The following is a 19,846-nucleotide window of genomic DNA, read 5'->3' as shown; positions in this document are numbered from 1 at the left end:
AGGGAAGCAGACCCACAAAACTGGAGAAACACTGCATTAGATGTTGCTTCAGCAGTCTAACCTCTTACGGTTTCACTATTAAAGTGTGGGGTTTTTTTTTCTCCATACACACATGTCAGACAGGGTGAAGTTGGACCTTCAGACTCCACAGCATAGAAAGCAAAGTCTTCACAGTACAAGGCAGTAAAATCCCCCAATAACAAAAAAAAAAAAAAAACACACACAAAAAAAAAAAAATCCCAAACCACACAGCCCTTAACATTTAGTAACTACCCAGAAAGGCCACCAGCTAAAGCTCTGGCTAAGCATGGCCCTCCAGCAAAACTCATCTGCCTGCCCACATGTTTTTGTTATACAAATTTGCCTGCAACAAATTAGTTACTGGAGCACATGCATTTATTTGCATGATGTGGAGAAAAAAACGTCTCACTCTTTGTTGCAACACTCTTGTCCTGCAGGCATAAATTACGGAGTCAGTTCGAGGTTTTCCAAGTAACTAATGTTCTGGGAATTCCTGGGAGTTGCAGGCTAAGATCAGGTCAATGGAACACAATTGGTTTCGCCAACCAGAAAAACATGCTTTAGCAGCTTCAGGAATTGGATGGCTGAAAGGAAAGTGTTAGAGAACTGTAAAACCTCAATGGAGCAATAGATGATGTATGTTGGCGACGTCCTCATCATACTGCAACAAGTGCAGAAGGCTTCCTATGCTTATGTTATCTTACTCTGAAGCCCATTTTCTTTTTCCTTCCTTTCATGTTATCTTACTCTGAAGCCCATTTTCCTTTTTTAGTCCTCACCCCCTTCTGTGACAGAGTTTTTAGCTGAGCCAGTTTGCTTCCCAATCCAGCTTTCCAGTTAGGTGTCTCTTAAAAGCTGTGTTTATGTTTTAGCGTGAGCAACTGTTTGATAATAATTTGTTAGTGGACAACTGTTTGTTAATACTTAACATCAAGAACTATTAGCTACACAAACATTTGTTAACCGTCAAAATATCCTTCCATATATAAACCCACTCCACATTACTTGTGGAAGAGGTTGAGTATTAAATGTAGTTTGTGTTTGTTTGGCTTTTTTTTTTTTTTAAAAGAGATCATCACATCATGGAGTTGTATCAGTTTCACTTCAACTGTGGTGCGACATTTTCCAGCTTCTAGCCCTCTGCTTACAGCTGCTGCAGCCGTGCCTTTAATTCACGTGGGAGGAGGGGGGATTCATTGGAGTTACTTCAAGGCTCACAAACTGTTGACACAAGGCAGACATGAAATGCCTCATTGAACCAACTCCAAGCCCAATAAATGCGAACAATTCAAAGCTGAAACTATCTGGCAGCTGCGGCTGATTTGAGAAAATTTTTGTTGTGCCAGGAAAATCTTTTCCTTCAGTGAGGTTGTCCCTGGAATACATTAGGAGCCACAAAATACAGAACAATATCCTTGGTAAAGAGATTATTTTATTCTCTGTAGTATCACTTAAGATAATAGGTTGGAAAATTTGTATCATGCAGGAAGGCTGAGAAAAGCCTGAGATGCTAGTTTTGGTTTGCTAGCCAGTCATTCCATGGAGGTGTAGGTGGAGGTCTACAGCTGCAAGTAAACATGAAATCGCCCACAGCAAGGGGAAAAGGGAAAAAGGCTGTGATGTGCTCAGAAAGTATAAACACCCATTAATCTTGCTGGGACTGGGGAACAGCCATAACTACATGGACTAGGGCACATGAGGGAGATCTAGTCAATCCTACATGTTTTGCTGAGTAGTAGCATGAAGTACCACTTGTGTCTGCTGTACTCCCATCTAAGGAGGCTGCAAAACATGAGTGGACCAGAGCAGCAGCACAGCTGTGACACAGGCTGATGAGGGGCTTCTGCAATCTGAACCCAGCCGCCCCGGTTCCCACCTCACTGCACAGCACCGGGGCTGCACCCTGCAGGTAACCGAGGCAGAGTGACAAAACCAGCCATCAGAGACGTTTCGCACTTGCTCTGCTACAGAGGGGCACAGCCGGAGAGTTGAAGGCAATTGTGTGGTACAGAGATGGGCTAACTAAGCTGAGAGCAACACCGTTTTTCATGGGAAGTGCAGATTGGATCTTAATGGAAGCAGTACCTTGTACTTCATGCAACAGAGCTTCTAGAAAGGTTTCTTTTGTCATCTGGGGGTAGGTGCTGACAGCTGTGGTATATTCTCCTCCACCTACAGCCGTCAGCCTGTGCACAAGACCCCATATTTCCTCTGCCAAGTGTCACATTCAAATTGACAGCAGGGCATTGAGATGTCCTGCTGCTGCACAGTGCCTGTTACTGCAGCCAAGAGGCTGTAGAACATATGTCTCTGCAGTCATAAATGCCAGTGGAAAAGGAGGATGATGGTAACACTTCACCACAGCCTGTTCCAATAGAAAGTCCATCCATGAGACAGCCACAACAAAGCAAGCCAGTCACTACTTGACGCTGAGGGTTTTTTTCATAATCCTATTACAGAAAAAAAAGAGATTTTGCTGTCCTGTAATATTTCTTAAAGTCACTGCGATGGCACAAAGTACAAATTCACTACAAATCTTTGTGACTTGCAGCCTTCTCAGAAACACAGCTACTTCCTTGTAAACACGTATGACAAAAATAGTTTACCTCCTCTGAATACCACTAGTCAGGCTCTGCTTGGGCAGCTGCCTGCACTCCCCAGGCTTTTAAAAGGGAAGCTGGTGGACAATGGGCTGCTCTGTTGAGTGCATCCACAAAGGTTTACATGTACCCTCAGTTTCATAATCATACGTCTTCACAGTGCCTCTTTTCAAAGCCGTCTGACCTACATGCAAGAAGTAGCAGTTACTTTCTGAGTGAACTGAATTTCTTGGTATAACTGGTGTACTTTTATTATTTTAAGAAAGGTCTCTGATGAAGTTAGCGAAGTTGTATTTTAATTCTGATACAGAGAGCCCAACAACACATATTTAGCAAAATTAAGCAGACAACTGAAGGAATTAATAGCAAAGCAGCAACATAGGTGAAGCTTGTATTTGAACAGCACTTTTTAGTTTAGGTGGGTGGCAGGGGGATGCATATCATCCCTTCTGGCAATCATACCTGTCCCACTTGAAGTCTCTACGTAGTTAAAAATAAAGTTTCAGGAGTTACTTCATTGTGTCCATCTGCTTGGTGTGCAAGACATTGAGGTAATAAACATAAAACAGTTTACAATTGTGAAGCACAGATCTGTGCCAACAGCTATGCACTTAACATGCTGGTTTGCTTTCTTATTTTGAAACTGGCCACATAAAAGCAATGGCGTAGCCTCCTGGACAACAGCTAAACCCAGCTGTGTCACCGGTGGGCAGTCATTGGCGGGAGGGGGCGATTCTGGCTTTATTGGGCTCAGCAGCAAGGATGGCTTCTGGTTTGAAAGGCAAAACTGTATTGGCCATGGGCTCAGAAAGACTATCAAAGAGCCCGGTCTCCATTCTCCCTGCGAGCTTTTCCTCTGCTGCACTTTTCTCCTTTTAACAATACCTATTACCAGTCTGATAGAAACCAAGGTACGTGAAAGAGCAAGGAAACTGGTATCATGAAACTCAGGAACACTATATGGGGGGAGAGTGGGGAGGAAGCAGCAGATAAAAAACGTGAGGGGAAAACACTTTAGGAAGTGAGCAGATCTCTTGGGAAGTGGGGAAGAGAGCAACAGTGGCTTGGACGGGTATTTATGAACCAGTGTTGTGTCCAGCTCAGGAAGCTCGATTCTCTGAGCAGAGAGAGGATTATAGTCCATCTGCGTTATTCCTGCTCATTTGTTTACTCCACCAGATGGGAAAATCTGCATCCAAACAGAAGAAAGGCACAGAAACATTATCTCTACCTTCTTAAAAGTCTTGTCTCTCAAGCTTGATTAGGTTTATCGCCACCACAAAATAAATTTCTTAATACTTCATTTTAGGTGCTTCATTTTGCAGACGCAGCATTTCTGTTAGCCTTTTACACAATATATAATGTAATATGGCATATAAAGACAAGTATTTCTGTTTTGTACAGTATATTTATAGCTGATAAAACTGTTGAATGCCTTGGAATTTATGAACCAGCTTTCACCCAAAAAGACGTTAGTAGTGTAGTCAAAAGGTTAGTTCAAACTGGCTTTAAAAATTCCCAGTTAACAAATATCTCTACTATCCCAAAGCAAAGTTTTTCTAATATAGCATCTGTTTTGACTGAAATTGATTGAAATATAGCCCAAACCTTGTATATAAGATTTAACATTTGTCTATTAGAAACAGTGGGAGTTTATCAATACATTATGTTATACCTCAGTGGCCCTTAAGATTCAACGATTTCTAAGATGCTTCTATGCTACTGCTCTGCTGCTGTGGAACTGGGCAATTGGAAAAAAAGGCCTGTTCTTGTAACTACAAACTTGACATACTGTAAATGATCTTTAGCTTGATATTGAAATCTATTAAAAAGCAGGCACTATATTTAATCAGATCCATTATGATTCAAGATATAACAGACTAACATGTGTGGGTCACCGTACTACAGAAGTAACTCATAACCAACAGTAATTCCAAGCGAGAACCCATGAACACAGTCTGAAGCAGTAATGCAAGGACTGGCTCATGTGCTGCATTTTTATCCAGTAATTACTTCGTATTTCAGGTGACTTGGCCTTACTAATGTATAGGATTCATAATTAAAGCTCTCTCTAATGGGGAATTCCTTATTGTGCTTTTTTCAAGGAGACATCAGGTTTATGCCACCTCTGGAGATTAGCTTAAGCAGTTGAGTAGAAGAGCCTAGTTGTGTGTTTTTTTAAAAGCTCATGACTTTCTGTTGCTCGAACACATGAACATCGCAAAATAAATGCACTGTACTCCTGCAAAGAGACGTTTAACTTACATTATTTTTCTCTAGTACAGCATACATACACAAGTTTATATGTGGTAAGTGATGACAAAACAGATCTTATCTTTTACAAAAAAGAAATTCTGGTTTGTGACAAGGCTTTAGAGAAGAGGTGAAACAATAACCACACGTTTTTAAAAAGCCAGTCTGGCAACAATAGTGGATAGTAGGTCTTATCTTACTTGGCAACTGGTAGGTAGTTCTGATTATTATTAAAAGCAACTGGAGAGGCCTCCCCAGAAGGAGACCTATTTTCTCTTCTAGTTACCCTTTATAAAAACATCAGCCTGCTGGATACTGGATCTGAAAACACGTGACATGTTCAGAACAAATATCTCTCAATCCTTTTGCTAAGGGAGCATCTCTCAAGACTGAAATGAGACCACTACTCGTGCTCTTTCAACCATCCAGTAGCTACCAGCTCATCAGTTCTGATGCAATGACGATTCTGATGTTTGTGAGGCAAGCACCTGGGCATTGTTACAAGCCAACCAGCTAAAATCACTTCAGAGAGGTCACTGAAGAGTCCTTGAATGGTAAAAACTACCAGTTAGAATGAAACTCTTAACAGAGAAATTCCCATTATCCAGCACCTGCATTGTTTGGTCCCCATTTACCTAATAGGTGAGATACAAAACACAGTAACTGCAAATGCTTACACATTTAAAAGACAGAGGCTGTCACACCGTGTTGATTAAAGCTAGCCCAGAAAACAGTACTTGGAGCTGAACATTTCAGCATGGGGAAATGTGGAGTCACTGATAAAAAACAGAAAGGAGCTTGACTGAAGAAGCTGTAGATCTTACGAGAATCAGTCCAGTCCAGAAGCATAGTTCACGTAACATCGAAATTCATTGGCTAAATTTCGAGAGTGTTTTGGAATAAACTTGCATATCTTCACACCAAGATGCTTTGCTGCCTGTTCCTCCATGATTGCACCTGCAGCAAAAATAATTAGTATTTGATGAGGAAGAACAGTAACAGCATGTTTGGGCTTTTTTAATAGCTCCTCCCAAATGCATATACATAGAGCCTTCCTTTTTTTAAGGAAGCAAGGCTTAAAGCAGCTACTGTCAGCGCTCTTTAACAACTGAATCTATTGGGAAATTTAAAATAAATCTGAAAGAATGGAAGATGCCCCAAGGAAATGAATGTCCAAGAACTTTCATAAAAGTAGGCACAGGGTAAGATCAGTGCCCCTTTTATAGCAAACAGGAACTTGGACTCAATCTTCTTGCTACGTGCCAAAGAAATTACATGGTAGGGAGCCATGGGAAATGCACACAGATTACATATACTCTTCTGCTTAAATAAACCGCAGTGTGATATTTACAGCTACACACGGAGAAATCCCTTCCTTGAGCAGTATTTCTCAAGCTTTGTAAACTGAAGGACCACCTATCCATTTTAGGGAAAAAAATTCTGAGAACCATCCTTGCACACGACTGCCATGTGCAATTAAACAAAGAAGTAGGCTTTCTATGGCCATATATTATTTTATTTTTTCTTTAGTTTGCCTGCTTGGTTGACTTCCCCCCAATTTTATGTATAGAGGGTTTTTGTCCTTTGGGGTTTTTTTGCAGAAGTTTCCCTGATGTCTTCAGATGTCTTGTACTAAGATTACAGTTTAAGAAACACCATGACTAAGGCATCTGACTCATCACTTTTTAAACCAGCAAGTGCATCTTCATAAAGAAGGCCCTGCAAGTACAGCTGGTAAGTTTTCCAGTTTCACTGCTCTTAGCACTGGTTTCTAATTCCTCCTGCTGCATTTCAGTGCCTAGGATCTCCTTACTTGAATCACAGCAGCAGGATCCCCTCATACATTCATTCACATTACAATTTCTATGTTTAGCAGTAAGGACAGGTAATACAAAAAAAAAAAAAAAGGTGACTGACTGTTTTTCTTTTCAAGACTTAGCCAAAACCATCCCACTTTACTGAGCAAAGGCCATTCCAACTGATTTGTCATTCTTCCTACTTAGCTCACCTGAGATGCTGGCTAGTATGTGGCAGCTGAAATCCTGCAGCTACTGACATGTTTAGGAAATCACAAATTTGTAAGGTTATTCAATAAGGCATTAACAATAAGTTGCACCTATGTTTGTCATACCGAGAATTCAATCATTACAATTATAGAGAGTGGCCCTTTTACAAGAAAAAAAATATTTCTGGAACTTCTCAGAAAGATCTTACAATTCTTCAAAAATTTAGTAAAACTCTTAATGCCATATGAAAAAAGTACTAACTTTAACTATTAAAAAACACAGGCCTTCAGTTTAAAATAAAGGCTGAACTAAAGTATTCCAATAAAAAGCCTAGGATACCTATTCCTCCTTGAATTAATGATAAATTAGTATTACTGAGTTAGTATTTTTCTCACTTGAGTAAGTTTTTCTTTTCAGAGAGAGAAAAAGATGCTTAATGGTGACCTAATATTTTTATTAATTATACCTGTACAAAGCAGAATCTTTCCTTTTGTTAAGTATTTGATGGTCTCTGCAGTTTTTTGAAGACATTCCTCAGACAGGTAGGGTGGATCTGCTATTACGATGTCAAAACTGTGTGGCAGGAGATGTTCAGGTAAGTTCAAAGGGTGGTTGTAATCATAGAAGATAAATTCTTTTCCATATACAGAAAATCTTCTGTCGTACTCCAGTATACACACTGAAAAATCTTTACCATCCTGTTCTTTCAGTTTCTGGTACACACTTGGTGCACTGACACATGCTATCCTGAAAAAGAGACAATAACTTAGCATATTAATTTAAAAGGCAACAACAACAAAAAAATCCCCTACTGCAGTCCTCAGAGCTGCTTTGGGCAAACATTTTAAGCATTAGTCCCAAAAATGCAAGTTATTCTTCCTCCACTTTAACCAATAATTACTTTAATAACAGAGTTTCAAGTATTAAAGCAATTACCTATTCAACCTCCATGCTGCACAAAGACCTTAAGCTTAACTACAGAGAAAATCTTGTTTCAGAACAGCGATAGGAAGAAAACCAAGTTTTCACATCTGTTCTACAGAAACGTTGTATGAAAAAAGAATTACAAGTCATTAATATGCCCTGGAGCTCTTTGTATTTCTCAAAAATTAAAAAGATTCGTAGTAAACTTTTACAAGGCAGAGCCTACAACCTTCAATGAAATGCTAAATGGCAAGATCAGTATGAACTATTAATTAAACAACAGCAAAGCATTTCTGCAATATCACATTTGAACAAAGACGAAGTACATTGAGTAATGAATTGAACGGCATGCTTGGTCTACGTAGTAGAAATGAAATATTTACAGAAAAGACATGTTAAATCTACAATGTAATTATTAAAACCTACCTGCCACCTTTCCCAGCTGCCACAACCGCCTCATTAGCCAGGCACGATGCAGTTTCGTCACTGTACCAAAACTGGCTCAGTTGCTGAGAAAGAGAACGTATGATTACAAACAACATCAAATCTCTGACTGTGCGATGTAGGTGTGGTGAGTGATATCTGAAGAAAACCAAAATCCATAGCAACTCCTCAGTTCACAAACAGTAAAGCTGGAAAGGTGACTATTATCCTGACAGCCTTTCTACTGCTGTAATCCAGCGACAAGCAGCAGGTAGCTTACGCTGTGTGTTTCCAAAGCATTTACTGCAGTATCAGGAAAACCAAGTAATGCAAAATCACTGACAACATTAGTTCAAATCCAAAGTGCAAATGCACCATATTTATGTGCTCTTGAGTTACTTTGGCAGAAGAGAAAAAAGGAACTTGAAAAATGACAGTATAGAAGGAAATAAAGGATGAAAATACTAAACCAGAAGAAATCAGAAAAAGGAAGAGCCAAAAAAAAAAATCCAACCCAGAGACAAATATAAAATCAGTCTGTCAGAAGAAAAAAAAAGCAAGGCAGCCATCCACAAAACCAAAGAAATAAAACACAGAAAGAAGTATGATGTGAAAGGAAAGATCACTTGATCTTGTTACACTGTTTGTCTCAAACTCAGGGAAGAATCTTCACTACCTTCACATGCCAGGCTGGAGTTAAAAATTTCCAGAAGGGACAGCTGCTTCTGTCAGCAGGTTTATTCCCTCTCTTCAGGTAATTTCACTTTGTACCGCCCCCCACACACATGGAGAACAGAAAACTATGCCCAGATTTAATATTAAAGCAAATATCCCTACTGCGTTACTGTCCATGAATAGTTTGATTTTACCACTCTAGGAACATTTTGAGTGTTCCCCTTTTTAATTTCATTTCATTATGCATCCACAAAGGAAACACAGTAAAGGATATTCCTCTAACTGTGCTTCATTCACAGAAATTTAGTTTCTTACCCAGTCTTCTTCTATTGAGCCCACGGAATATTGATCAAACCCTTGGGAGGTCCTCATGCCCTCTCTCTGCTGCTGTTCCAAATAGAACTCCTGGAGGGCAGCCAACGCATGGGATGAAAGCTGGGGAATGTCATCATCATCATCATCCATTTTTCTAGACGTCAACCAGAAGGAAAAAAAATAATTAAATCAACCCTTTTCAATGGTGAACGATTTTAATAATGGCATACTCTGCTGAGGTGAAACAACCTCCACCAACACTGCAGACTTAAGTCCAACAGCTAACTAGGAAAACCTCCTAACAAGAGAAAATATATTCCCTCTACATGGGAGCTCTTAAACCAGTGAGAGGCAGATTGGAAATAACATGACTCCAGAGAGAATTCAAGAACAGCAGCAACACTGTTCCCTCTTTGTACAACACAGATTTGGCTTGCGTTCTTACAGGGAAGTTGTCATTACAGTTCTTGATTTCCTGAATCCGTACACCTTTTTTGTTTTGTATTATCATTGATACTGGTTTCATTTTATTAAATCTGTTTAACTTTAACCCACAAGTCTCCCTCCTTTTCCCAATTCCCTTCCTTGGTCGGGGAAGGGACATTGGGTGAGAAAACAACTGCTTATCATTTAGCCCTGGTGCAGGCTAGACGAAGACACTCAGAAGGCCAGAAACTTTCTACAAACAAAAGCAGGCAAGAAGCTCAAGAAGATGTTTTTCTAAGATAACACTACTTGACCAAAAACTTGTGTATTTTGTGCCTAAGAACATGGACATAACTCATATCAAAAAGACATGTGTCACGGTTTAAAGCTGGGCCGGCTATTAAACCTGTGGCAGATGCTCTCTGTTAACCCTCCCCCCTCCACCTGAAGGGAAAGGGAAAGGGAAAAGGGAGAGAGACTTATGGGTTGGAAAGTTAAAACAGTTTTAATAAACTATAGTAATGAAAAAGAGTATAATAATAGTAGAAATAATCAAATATATGCAAATATATACAAAACCAAGATCGAGAGCTTGGAAATCCTCCTCAGGCAGAGTTGCTCCCCCCAGCACAGGCAGATGGGAAAATGCAGTAGCTCCCCCTGCCATCACACCTGCAGGCTTTTAACTGGAGAATTGGCAAAGCTGGTACCAATCAGTGGAAGACAGGAGGGCCCCTCCCTCCTGGGCCCCACCTCCAGGAGGCAGTGGGTTAGTGATAAATAGGAAAGTGAGAATGATGTGTATGGGATGGAATACCTTGTTGGTCAATTCTGGGCCACCTGCCCTGTCTGCTCCTCCCTGCAGGTGCGACCCCCCTTCGGCTCTTCACTCATAAGCAGTGAGGAATTTAGCAGTGACCTTGGTTTCTCTAAGACTAATTGGCCTGGTTTGGGCCAAACCAGGACATTCCACCCCTTATTCCATACCATTCACGTCATACTCAGATCACCACTACCTTTTCATTTTCAAATATATATATACACATATCACTAGTTTATGATTCATCTCTATACAAAAAGTTCATTAAGTTCATTTGGTTCAGGATTGTGGGTTTCCATCTGGTTAGCAGTCTCTCAGCAGTCTCTCTGGCTAGCAGTCTCTCTTTCGTCATGGTTCGTGCCCACGGGTTGCAGGTTAAAGATGTCAGACTCAAGGAGGTTATTGGATGCCACTTGATGAAGCTAGCTCCCGTCTCATCAGCACTGTCTTAACCTGAAAGACACTTATGCAGTAACAGCATACAGTTCAGAATTAAGTAGTCTCACCCAGAATCAGATCACCTTCAGGGACACATCGGACTTCACCATCTTGCAACATCACCCACCAAGTACATCCAGGTCCCTGAGCAAAAGCAATCCCACGAATGGGTTTACCTTTGCCCGTTGCAGGAAGAATCCAGACAGTTTTTCCCAATAGATTCCTTTCATGCACCACAGGAACTTTATCTCCTTCTACTGTATGTAGAAGGTCTGACTGAGCAGGGCCAGCTCGGTTGATAGATCCCCTGGTGTTAACTAACCAGGTAGCTTGTGCCAAATGTTTATCCCAGTTTTTAAAAGTTCCACCCCCCATTGCTTTTAGGGTAGTTTTTAACAGCCCATTATACCGTTCAATTTTCCCAGAGGCTGGTGCATGATAGGGGATGTGATATACCCATTCGATGCCATGCTCTTTGGCCCAGTTGTCTATGAGACTGTTTTTGAAATGAGTCCCATTGTCTGACTCAATTCTCTCTGGCGTGCCATGTCGCCACAAGATTTGCTTTTCAAGGCCCAGAATAGTGTTCCGGGCAGTGGCATGGGGCACAGAGTATGTTTCCAACCATCCGGTGGTCGCCTCCACCATGGTAAGCACATAGCGTTTACCCTGGCGGGTCTGAGGGAGTGTGATGTAGTCAATTTGCCAGGCCTCCCCATATTTATATTTCAGCCACCGCCCCCCATACCACAGAGGTTTTAACCGTTTGGCTTGCTTAATTGCGGCGCATGTTTCACAGTCATGGATAACCTGTGCAATAGAGTCCATGGTTAAGTCCACCCCTCGGTCACGAGCCCATCTGTATGTTGCATCTCTCTCCCTTGATGACCTGAAGTGTCATGAGCCCACCGAGCTAAAAATAGTTCACCTTTATGTTCCCAGTCCAAATCTATTTGGAACACTTTAGCAGCTTGATCCGCTTGTTGGTTGTTTCGATGTTCCTCAGTTGCCCGACTTTTAGGTACGTGAGCATCTACATGACGTACCTTCACGACTAGTTTCTCTAGCCGAGCAGCAATATCTTGCCACAGTTCAGCAGCCCAAATAGGTTTACCTTTGCGCTGCCAGTTGCTTCGCTTCCACTGCTTTAACCACCCCCACAAGGCATTTGCCACCATCCATGAGTCAGTATAAAGATACAGCCTTGGCCACTTTTCTCGTTCAGCAATGTCTAAAGCCAGCTCGATGGCTTTTAACTCTGTGAATTGACTTGATTCACCTTGTCCTTCTGTGGCTTCCGTGACTCGTCGTATAGGACTCCATACAGCAGCTTTCCACTTCTGATGCTTTCCTACAAGACTGCAGGATCCATCGGTGAACAGGGCATACTGCTTCTCATCCTCTGGTAGTTCATTATATGGTGGGGCTTCTTCAGCACGTGTCACCTCAATTAAGAAATGGATTCGTGCTGCTCACAGGGACTGGACCTTCATTTCTCCTATTCACACTTGGGAAAAAGGAATTTGAGGCCCATCTACCCTGGCTGCGGTCCTGCTCACTGGTAACTGGAGCAGCCATCCTTCTAGAAAAATTCTCTCTGGTATTTCTTTTAGCTTGCAACTCACGTACTCGTGCCTGTAGGGTACTGGTAGGTTGTCCATGCCATCTGTTCATGTCCTCCCCATAACCACGCAGGGCAAACCACAGGATACCTCGTGATGTGTTCCATTTCCTTTGAGCTGGTCCTGTAGGAGAACATTTTCTCTTAACAGCTGCAACGCGCGCCTGTGTAGGTAGAGAGTCAAGTTTATTCTCGATCCTGGACAGTTTGTCTGACAGTTGTTTAAATGAGTCCTTGTTTTCCTTAGTCAGTTTTTCCACAGCCGAGATGCGGGTCTGCAGTGGGGAAGAAATACTATCTTCCATACTGTCGCATACAGTTAGCCATTTCGCCCACACTAGGTCGTGCCATGTCATCTTCTCCCCATACTAATATTGACAATGTATGGGTATGTGTCAGTGGAGCATTCTTCACAACCTTCCGGAACATGGATCGGTTGCATTCCACTTCATCAGGATCTACAGGATCTACAATGTCCCGTGGGTGTCTATAAATGATCTCTTGCACAGCCAGTTCTCTAAGGTAGTTAATACCTTTTTCTGTAGTGGTCCATTTGCTTAGGTGGCTCATAACATCATCTTTATAGGGATACCTGCTCTTTACAGCTGACAAGAGTCGCCTCCAGAGACTGATAGTGTTTGACTTTCTTGCGAGCGCCTTATCAATACCACCATCTCTGGACAGGGATCCCAACTGTCTGGCTTCTCTGCCATCTAATTGCATGCTGTCTGCCCCATTATCCCAGCATCGGAGCAACCAGGTAATAATAGGCTCACTGTCATAACGGCTGAAGTCTTTCCTTATATTTCTCAGGTCCTTCAGGGATAAAGAGTGGTAGGTTATCTCTACGTCTGAGTCCTCTTGTGATAGTTCTGCTTTAGAAGGACCTTTCTTCTGTGATGGGTCTGCTTTAAAAGGACGATCGAGGAAACCCCCATCTGTGTCAGGCCCTAACTCTGCCTGAGAAGGGCGCTCACCTGGGTCATATGATGGCTCTGCCTTAGAAGGCTCTGAGTCATCATCCTTCACTTTACTAGCTGATTTCTTTTGGTATTTCTTCCTGGTTACAGGAGCAATTGGTACAGATTCGATAGATGCTGGGGTCTGAGTAGATGCAGTGGCTGTCGTGGGGGGTGTAGCAGCTGTGGTTCAGGCTGCCAAGGTTTCAGTGGGTTTAGTGGCTGTAGCGGCAGTACACACTGTAGGATCTGAGGTGGCTGCATAACACCTGCAACTGTCCCTGCACCGATATTTAGTCTTATCCCACATCAGAAACACATTCAGGACAACCAAAAATAAAAACATGCCACGTAGACAGCACCATCCTAATTTCGCAAAATCTAGTGGAATCAGCTTGGCAGAAAAGGAGAAGGTACTATTTCCCAAAGTAAAACTGGAAGTGTAATCATTAACAGAATCAGCTAAAGGACGCCTGGAGCGTGGAGATGAAGTCGCTGCTACTGATTCGCGATTAAAGCTGCCCATGATTGCGTCATAGAGATAAGAGATCGGAATATTAACTGCCCAGTTTATCACAGCATAAATCAGTATCAAACCCCAAACCAAAACAATACATTTCGACCAGCGCCCACTGCTAAACTGCATGTAAACATTCATAAGAAGCAAGCAATAACACAGTGCCCATGGCAGGTAAGGCATCATTGCAATACTCAACTGTGAAAGAAACTCTATAAAAAGATGAGATAACACAGCATTCAAAAATGACATCACCATCTTCACTGTCTATTTTAATTTCCAACCCCTTGTAAATCTCAAAGGAAGAAATCTGATACTCTCTCAGCTGAGCTCTCCGGGTCTCTTCCCACCAGAGCCAAGATTCAACTTATCAGAGCAACCTGTTGGAGCTTCTCTCGAGCCCCACGTTGGGCACCAATGAATCTGTCACAGTTTAAAGCTGGGCCGGCTATTAACCAGGTGGCAGATGCTCTCTGTTAACCCTCTCCCCCCACCAAGGGAAAGGGAAAAGGGAGAGAGACTTATGGGTTGGAAAGTTAAAACAGTTTTAATAAACTATAGTAATGAAAAAGAGTATAATAACAATAACAATAGAAATAATCAAATATATACAAATATATACATATACAAAACCAAGACTGAGAGCTTGGAAATCCTCCTCAGGCAGAGTTGCTCCCCCCAGCACAGGCAGATGGGAAAATGCAGTAGCTCCCCCCAGCACGGGCAGAGGGGAAAATGCAGTAGCTCCCCCTGCCATCACACCTGCAGGCTTTTAACTGGAGAATTGGCAAAGCTGGTACCAATCAGTGGAAGACAGGAGGGCCCCTCCCTCCTGGGCCCCACCCCCAGGAGGCAGTGGGTTAGTGATAAATAGGAAAGTGAGAATGACGTGTGTGGGATGGAATACCTTGTTGGTCAATTCTGGGCCACCTGCCCTGTCTGCTCCTCCCTGCAGGTGCGACCCCCCTTCGGCTCTTCACTCATAAGCAGTGAGGAATTTAGCAGTGACCTTGGTTTCTCTAAGACTAATTGGCCTGGTTTGGGCCAAACCAGGACAACATGGTATATACTAATGGAAAAGTACAACCTTTTTCAGAAAACTCTTGAACGGGGTTATGCTGCACAGCATCACTGAACCCTGCGCACCCCCGGCAGCTGAGCAGCATCTGCCCAGAGGGAAAGCTGCAGCACTGGTGTCCTCCAAGAGACAGTGACACCTCCTGGAACGAAGGTGACAAAAATAGGAACCTGGCATGTGAAAAGTACTGGACAAATCTGCAAAAGGGTTCTTCTCTCAAGAAACCCACCATCTCTGCATCTGATCTAAGAACTAGTACCTGAGCAATGACTTTAACAGAACTGGAAAGGGGCGTACGCCTGCCGCTGTACAGAGGTCACCAAGAGAACCACATGCCATCTGCACTGTCTGCAACCTCAAAGTTAAGTACAATTTGAAGTATGGCTGCTCACGGTTTTCCTTCTCCCCATTCCCTGCATTACAACGACAACTCCAGAATTCGCAGTCTCCTCCCCTTTCAGCCTCCCCTCCGCGCTCCTCGCCCTTGCAGAGCTTTCAAAACATTTCCTCAAGCACAGTGTCTCCTACTTGCTGGAAAAACGGCACCGTTCACCCGCCCCTGTGAGATAACCCATCAGTATTCACTACAATAACTACTCTGCCATTCCACTGACGCGGTACGCACCTATGTGTGATAAGAACTGAAGCTCTTGGCTTTTCCAGAGTATGGACTTGGTGGCTTCTCAGGCCGGGCTGGGTGAATAGGGAATCCTGCAGAGCCTCAAGACCCACTTATCCATCAGCCTCACGCAAGAGGAGAATTCTGGAGCCAAGCTACTTAGTAAAAACAAAATGGCTAATTTTGTCCCTATTTTTTTTTGTTGAATAAAACATAAATGCTTTAAAATTACTTACATTATTAAATGATGTATTATTTAAGGTATTTACTATAAAAATGACTGCAAGTTCACACAGATAATATGGTTTCCAGCAACAATGCTCTAACAATATGCAATGCTACAATCCATTTTAGGTCCTACACAAGAACTTTTTTCATTAGGACAGATGTTACAAGTTTAAAATCACTCCTCATGTCACAACTTTCTTTTTTATGAAGTGCATCATCCATGTAGTAATCTGGTTTGCTATTATCCCCTAGGCAAGGACACACCTATGCTTTGACACTAAGAAACTGAAACAGATGCAAACTTGCAGTTGTTAAGTCAAAAGTAGAAATTTTGATTTTATGTTCAGTGAGGCCATACAGGCATTTGCAAGGACTAAATCTACGCCCATGAAATGAAACCCTCACTGATAAAATTGCTGATGAAGCAGTACCTATTGTTTCAGCAGATAAAAAGGCATACAGTCACAGACATCTTTTTTCTATAAATGTTTTTTAGTTGATTTTTTAATAGTCTTCCTTTCCGTTTGTAAATGAAAGCCTTAGGAACCAAGCAGTAATTAACTGTGAGGTTCCAGGGACAGGTAACTCAGAACATATGGTAGAAATATTATGTACATCTATTAAGAACACCTTCAAAATTCAAGGTATTTTTCTGAACATGCATATATTGTCTACATATACTGACTTAGGTCATCAGCAGGAAGACATTTTCATGCCCAAGAATTACATCAGAAAACTATCAAAGCAAGTGAGTTTATGTCAACAAGACTTGTAAATTCCTTCTGCTTCAAGGGAGTAGAAAGTTCCTCTGTTTGAAAGCCCCTCTGTACCCCTCCCGGAAAGTTCACTGCTGAAGTCCAGAAAAAGCCCTGAAAGTTTTGGGGGAGGATGGGAGGAAGCAGAGAAATCCACAGTGCCTCTGGCGCTTAGGGAACCTTTACACTTTATAAGGTCCCTGAGGCTCCAGCTGGCCCATCTGCGCAGAAAAGCAGAACTGACAAACCTCACGTGAACCTGAAGCAGTTTTCTTATGTCCTAATCATAGAATCATAGAATGTTAGGGGTTGGAAGGGACCTCTGGAGATCATCAAGTCCAACCCCCCTGCCAGAGCAGGACCAATCTAGGGCAGGTTACACAGGAACACATCCAGACGGGTCTTGAAAGTCTCCAGAGAAGGGAACTCCACAACCTCTCTGGGGAGCTTGTTCCAGTGCTCTGTAACCCTTACGGTAAAGAAGTTCTTCCTCATGTTGAGGTTGAACTTCCTGTGCTCTAGCTTGCATCCATTGCCCCTTGTCCTATCGCAGGGCACAAGTGAAAAGAGGTTGCCCCTTTCCTCTTGACACCCAGCCCTCATATATTTATACACATTAATCAGATCCCCTCTCAGTCTTCTCTTCTCCAGACTAAAAAGCCCCAGGTCTCTCAACCTTTCCTCATAAGGCAGGTGTTCCAGTCCCTTAATCATCCTCGTAGCCCTCCATTGGACTCTCTCCAGTAGATCTCTGTCCCTCTTGAACTGGGGAGCCCAGAACTGAACGCAATACTCCAGGTGAGGTCTCACCAGGGTAGAGTAGAGGGGGGAGGAGGACCTCCCTTGATGTGCTGGACACACTCTTCTTAATGCACCCCAGGATACCATTGGCCTTCTTGGCCACAAGGGCACATTGCTGTCTCATGGATAACTTGTTGTCCACCAGGACTCCAAGGTCCTTCTCCACGAACGGTTTTGTGGAGTAGGGAAAGAGGGACAAGGCAGGACTTGTGGACCAGGAGCAGCTCACCTGTCACGGATCTGAGAACAGCTCCATTTCAGGATTAAGTCTGGAGAACATTTTGTTAACGCCCATGGCAAATGGTTCAAGAGGAAAGCTGTACTAGTTCAGATCAAGGGTTGATACTGGTCATTCTTCTGTCCTGAAGGGTTAATACTGGTCATTTTCCTATCTTGAAGGCAGCCGAAAGCAGCTGTCTCAGAAGGAGCAAGATAAGGCAAGTATATGTGATACCTCCCCACTCTATATTCTCCCAGACTTTAACCATTTTCCACTAAGGGAGTTGTTTCTGCATCTAAAGTGATTTATTCTATGACTGTAGTTCTCTTAGAGACACTTGTCCAGTATCCATTAAATTCACATAAAGTTTTTTAATCTATAATGTCAGCTGGTAAGAAGTTTTCTTTTATGAATAACTACCTCTTCTTGCTGTGAACATGGCTACTCGCTTCACGTGACGCAACTACTTCGTATACTAGAAGAGAAAGCAAATGGCAGAGCCCATACGCACTCTCCCCACGCCACTCCACCTGTCATTTCACAGACACCCCCTTCCCTCACTCCACAAATTGGCTCTTTTCTAGCCTGAACAGTCTTAGTCCACGCCACTGCCTAGCTGACAAAAGTCTTTCCATGCATTTGCTCATCCTTGTTAAATGCTTCTAATATACAGGGTTTTTTTGAGATGAGGCGACTAGAACTCTACACAATATCTAAGATATGGGTAATCACACATTTATGCTGCCATTTTATGACGTTTTCTGTTACAGTCTATTTCTTTTTCTAGAAAAATCTAACATTTTATGTGTTTTTTCTGGCTGCCACCAAACACTAATATGACGGTTTTGGATAATCACGTATCATTATCTTGAAGTCTCCTGCCTGACGGGCAATGGTGTCTGATGAGAACATGATTAAGTAGAATTTACAAAGAAATATAAAAGGATCTACCAAGAGCTCCAAGGTACCAGCACATACAGAACAAAACTAAACAGCAGTTCTGGTCCCCTCATCTCAACAAAAAGCAGAGAAAATACTTAAACTAGGAAAGGTTCAAGAAGGGTAGTGAGACATCCAAAGACTAGAACAGCTTTTGCAGGGGAATGAGTACGAGGCAGATTAGCTGAGCAGGGGTATGACAGAGCCTGTAACCATCAGTGGCATGAACCATGGGCAGAGATCAATTGCGGTTTTCCAAGACAAGTGTGGGCTGCAAGAGCCTGGTTCAAAAAAAAGCAAAAGGAGCTGGCTGCTGACACAAGGTGTTGCTGAGCTACAGAATCCCTGTCGGTGACGGAGTTCATAGTGCTTCAAAGTGACGCAGAAAAGTTTACAGAAGAGAAACTCTCAGAGGATTACTGAATGCGTAGAAACTGCATTGGATTCAAAAAGGAAGGTCTGGAGGCCAGGTGGCTACTTGAAGGAGAAGGCAAGTGTGATGTATTCTAGCCCAATTCTCATCCTTTTCAATCAGCACAGAGAGGCAGAGCAGGCCGGACTCGGAACGGCCGCTACCCTCCTACACGTGAACGACGACACACGGACAGTGTCTGAAGGCGGCCTCGTTTTCCTGTTCCCTCTTGTATTTAATTCTTTGAGCGCCCGCTGCTCCAGGCACGTAACCCCGCGCCCCTCCCGGTGCGAAGGCTGAGCCTGGCCAGCACGCCCCGGGGAAGCGACCCCCGCCGCCCACCAGCTCTCTCCGCCGCCGCCAGCTACCCCAGCGCGGCGGGGAGCAGACAGCAGCCCGCCGGCTCCGCGCCGCCCCAACGCTGCCGGGGCTGAGGCGCCCGCCCCCCGCCTCAGCGGGCCCTGCCGAGCTGGGAGCGGCGCGTCCCCGCCGCCGGGGGCGACACCCCCGCGCCTCCCCCGGGCCTGGGGCGCTAAAGGCCGCCCCGGCCCGGCCCGCAAATGCCCCCCGCGCGCATCCGGCGCGGCCCCCCCGCTGCGGGAGGCCCGGGCCGCGGGCAGAGCATGGCCCGGCCCCGCCGCCCCCGGGGAGGGGAGCGCCGCCTGCCCTCACGGACACGTAAGGCGGGCGGAGGGGCACGCGGGCGGAGGTTCGCACCCCTCCAAACCTCAGCCCGCCTCTCGCCTCACTCACCGGCCCGCAGATCCCTCCGCGCACGCGGACCTCCCCCGCTCCG

General features: G+C 43.7%; 1 protein-coding gene across 4 annotated transcripts in view; it reads right to left on the bottom strand.

The window, feature by feature from the left end:
* EEF1AKMT1 (EEF1A lysine methyltransferase 1) overlaps positions 1-19,846 on the bottom strand; it is a 22,191-nt gene extending 2,345 nt beyond the window's left edge. The window contains exons 1-5 of one of the 4 annotated variants that reach the window (XR_011050324.1): positions 19,804-19,846; positions 9,218-9,371; positions 8,231-8,313; positions 7,347-7,627; positions 5,552-5,831 (exon numbers count right to left, since the gene is read on the bottom strand). Coding sequence is in view for 3 of the 4 variants with exons in the window: in XM_068425502.1 (XP_068281603.1) it covers positions 5,704-5,831; positions 7,347-7,627; positions 8,231-8,313; positions 9,218-9,367 (642 nt within the window). In the remaining variant the exon portion in view is untranslated. Of the gene's footprint in view, positions 1-2,633; positions 5,832-7,346; positions 7,628-8,230; positions 8,314-9,217; positions 9,372-10,460; positions 10,509-19,803 lie in introns of those variants that run through there. The other 3 variants (XM_068425502.1, XM_068425500.1, XM_068425501.1) reach the window with 3 other exon arrangements.

The sequence above is a fragment of the Nyctibius grandis genome, chromosome 2 (assembly GCF_013368605.1).
Source record: "Nyctibius grandis isolate bNycGra1 chromosome 2, bNycGra1.pri, whole genome shotgun sequence".
NCBI classification, from domain to species: domain Eukaryota; kingdom Metazoa; phylum Chordata; class Aves; order Nyctibiiformes; family Nyctibiidae; genus Nyctibius; species Nyctibius grandis.
The sequence above is the reverse complement of the archived record's forward strand: the minus strand, read 5'-3'. Positions and strand labels throughout refer to the sequence as shown.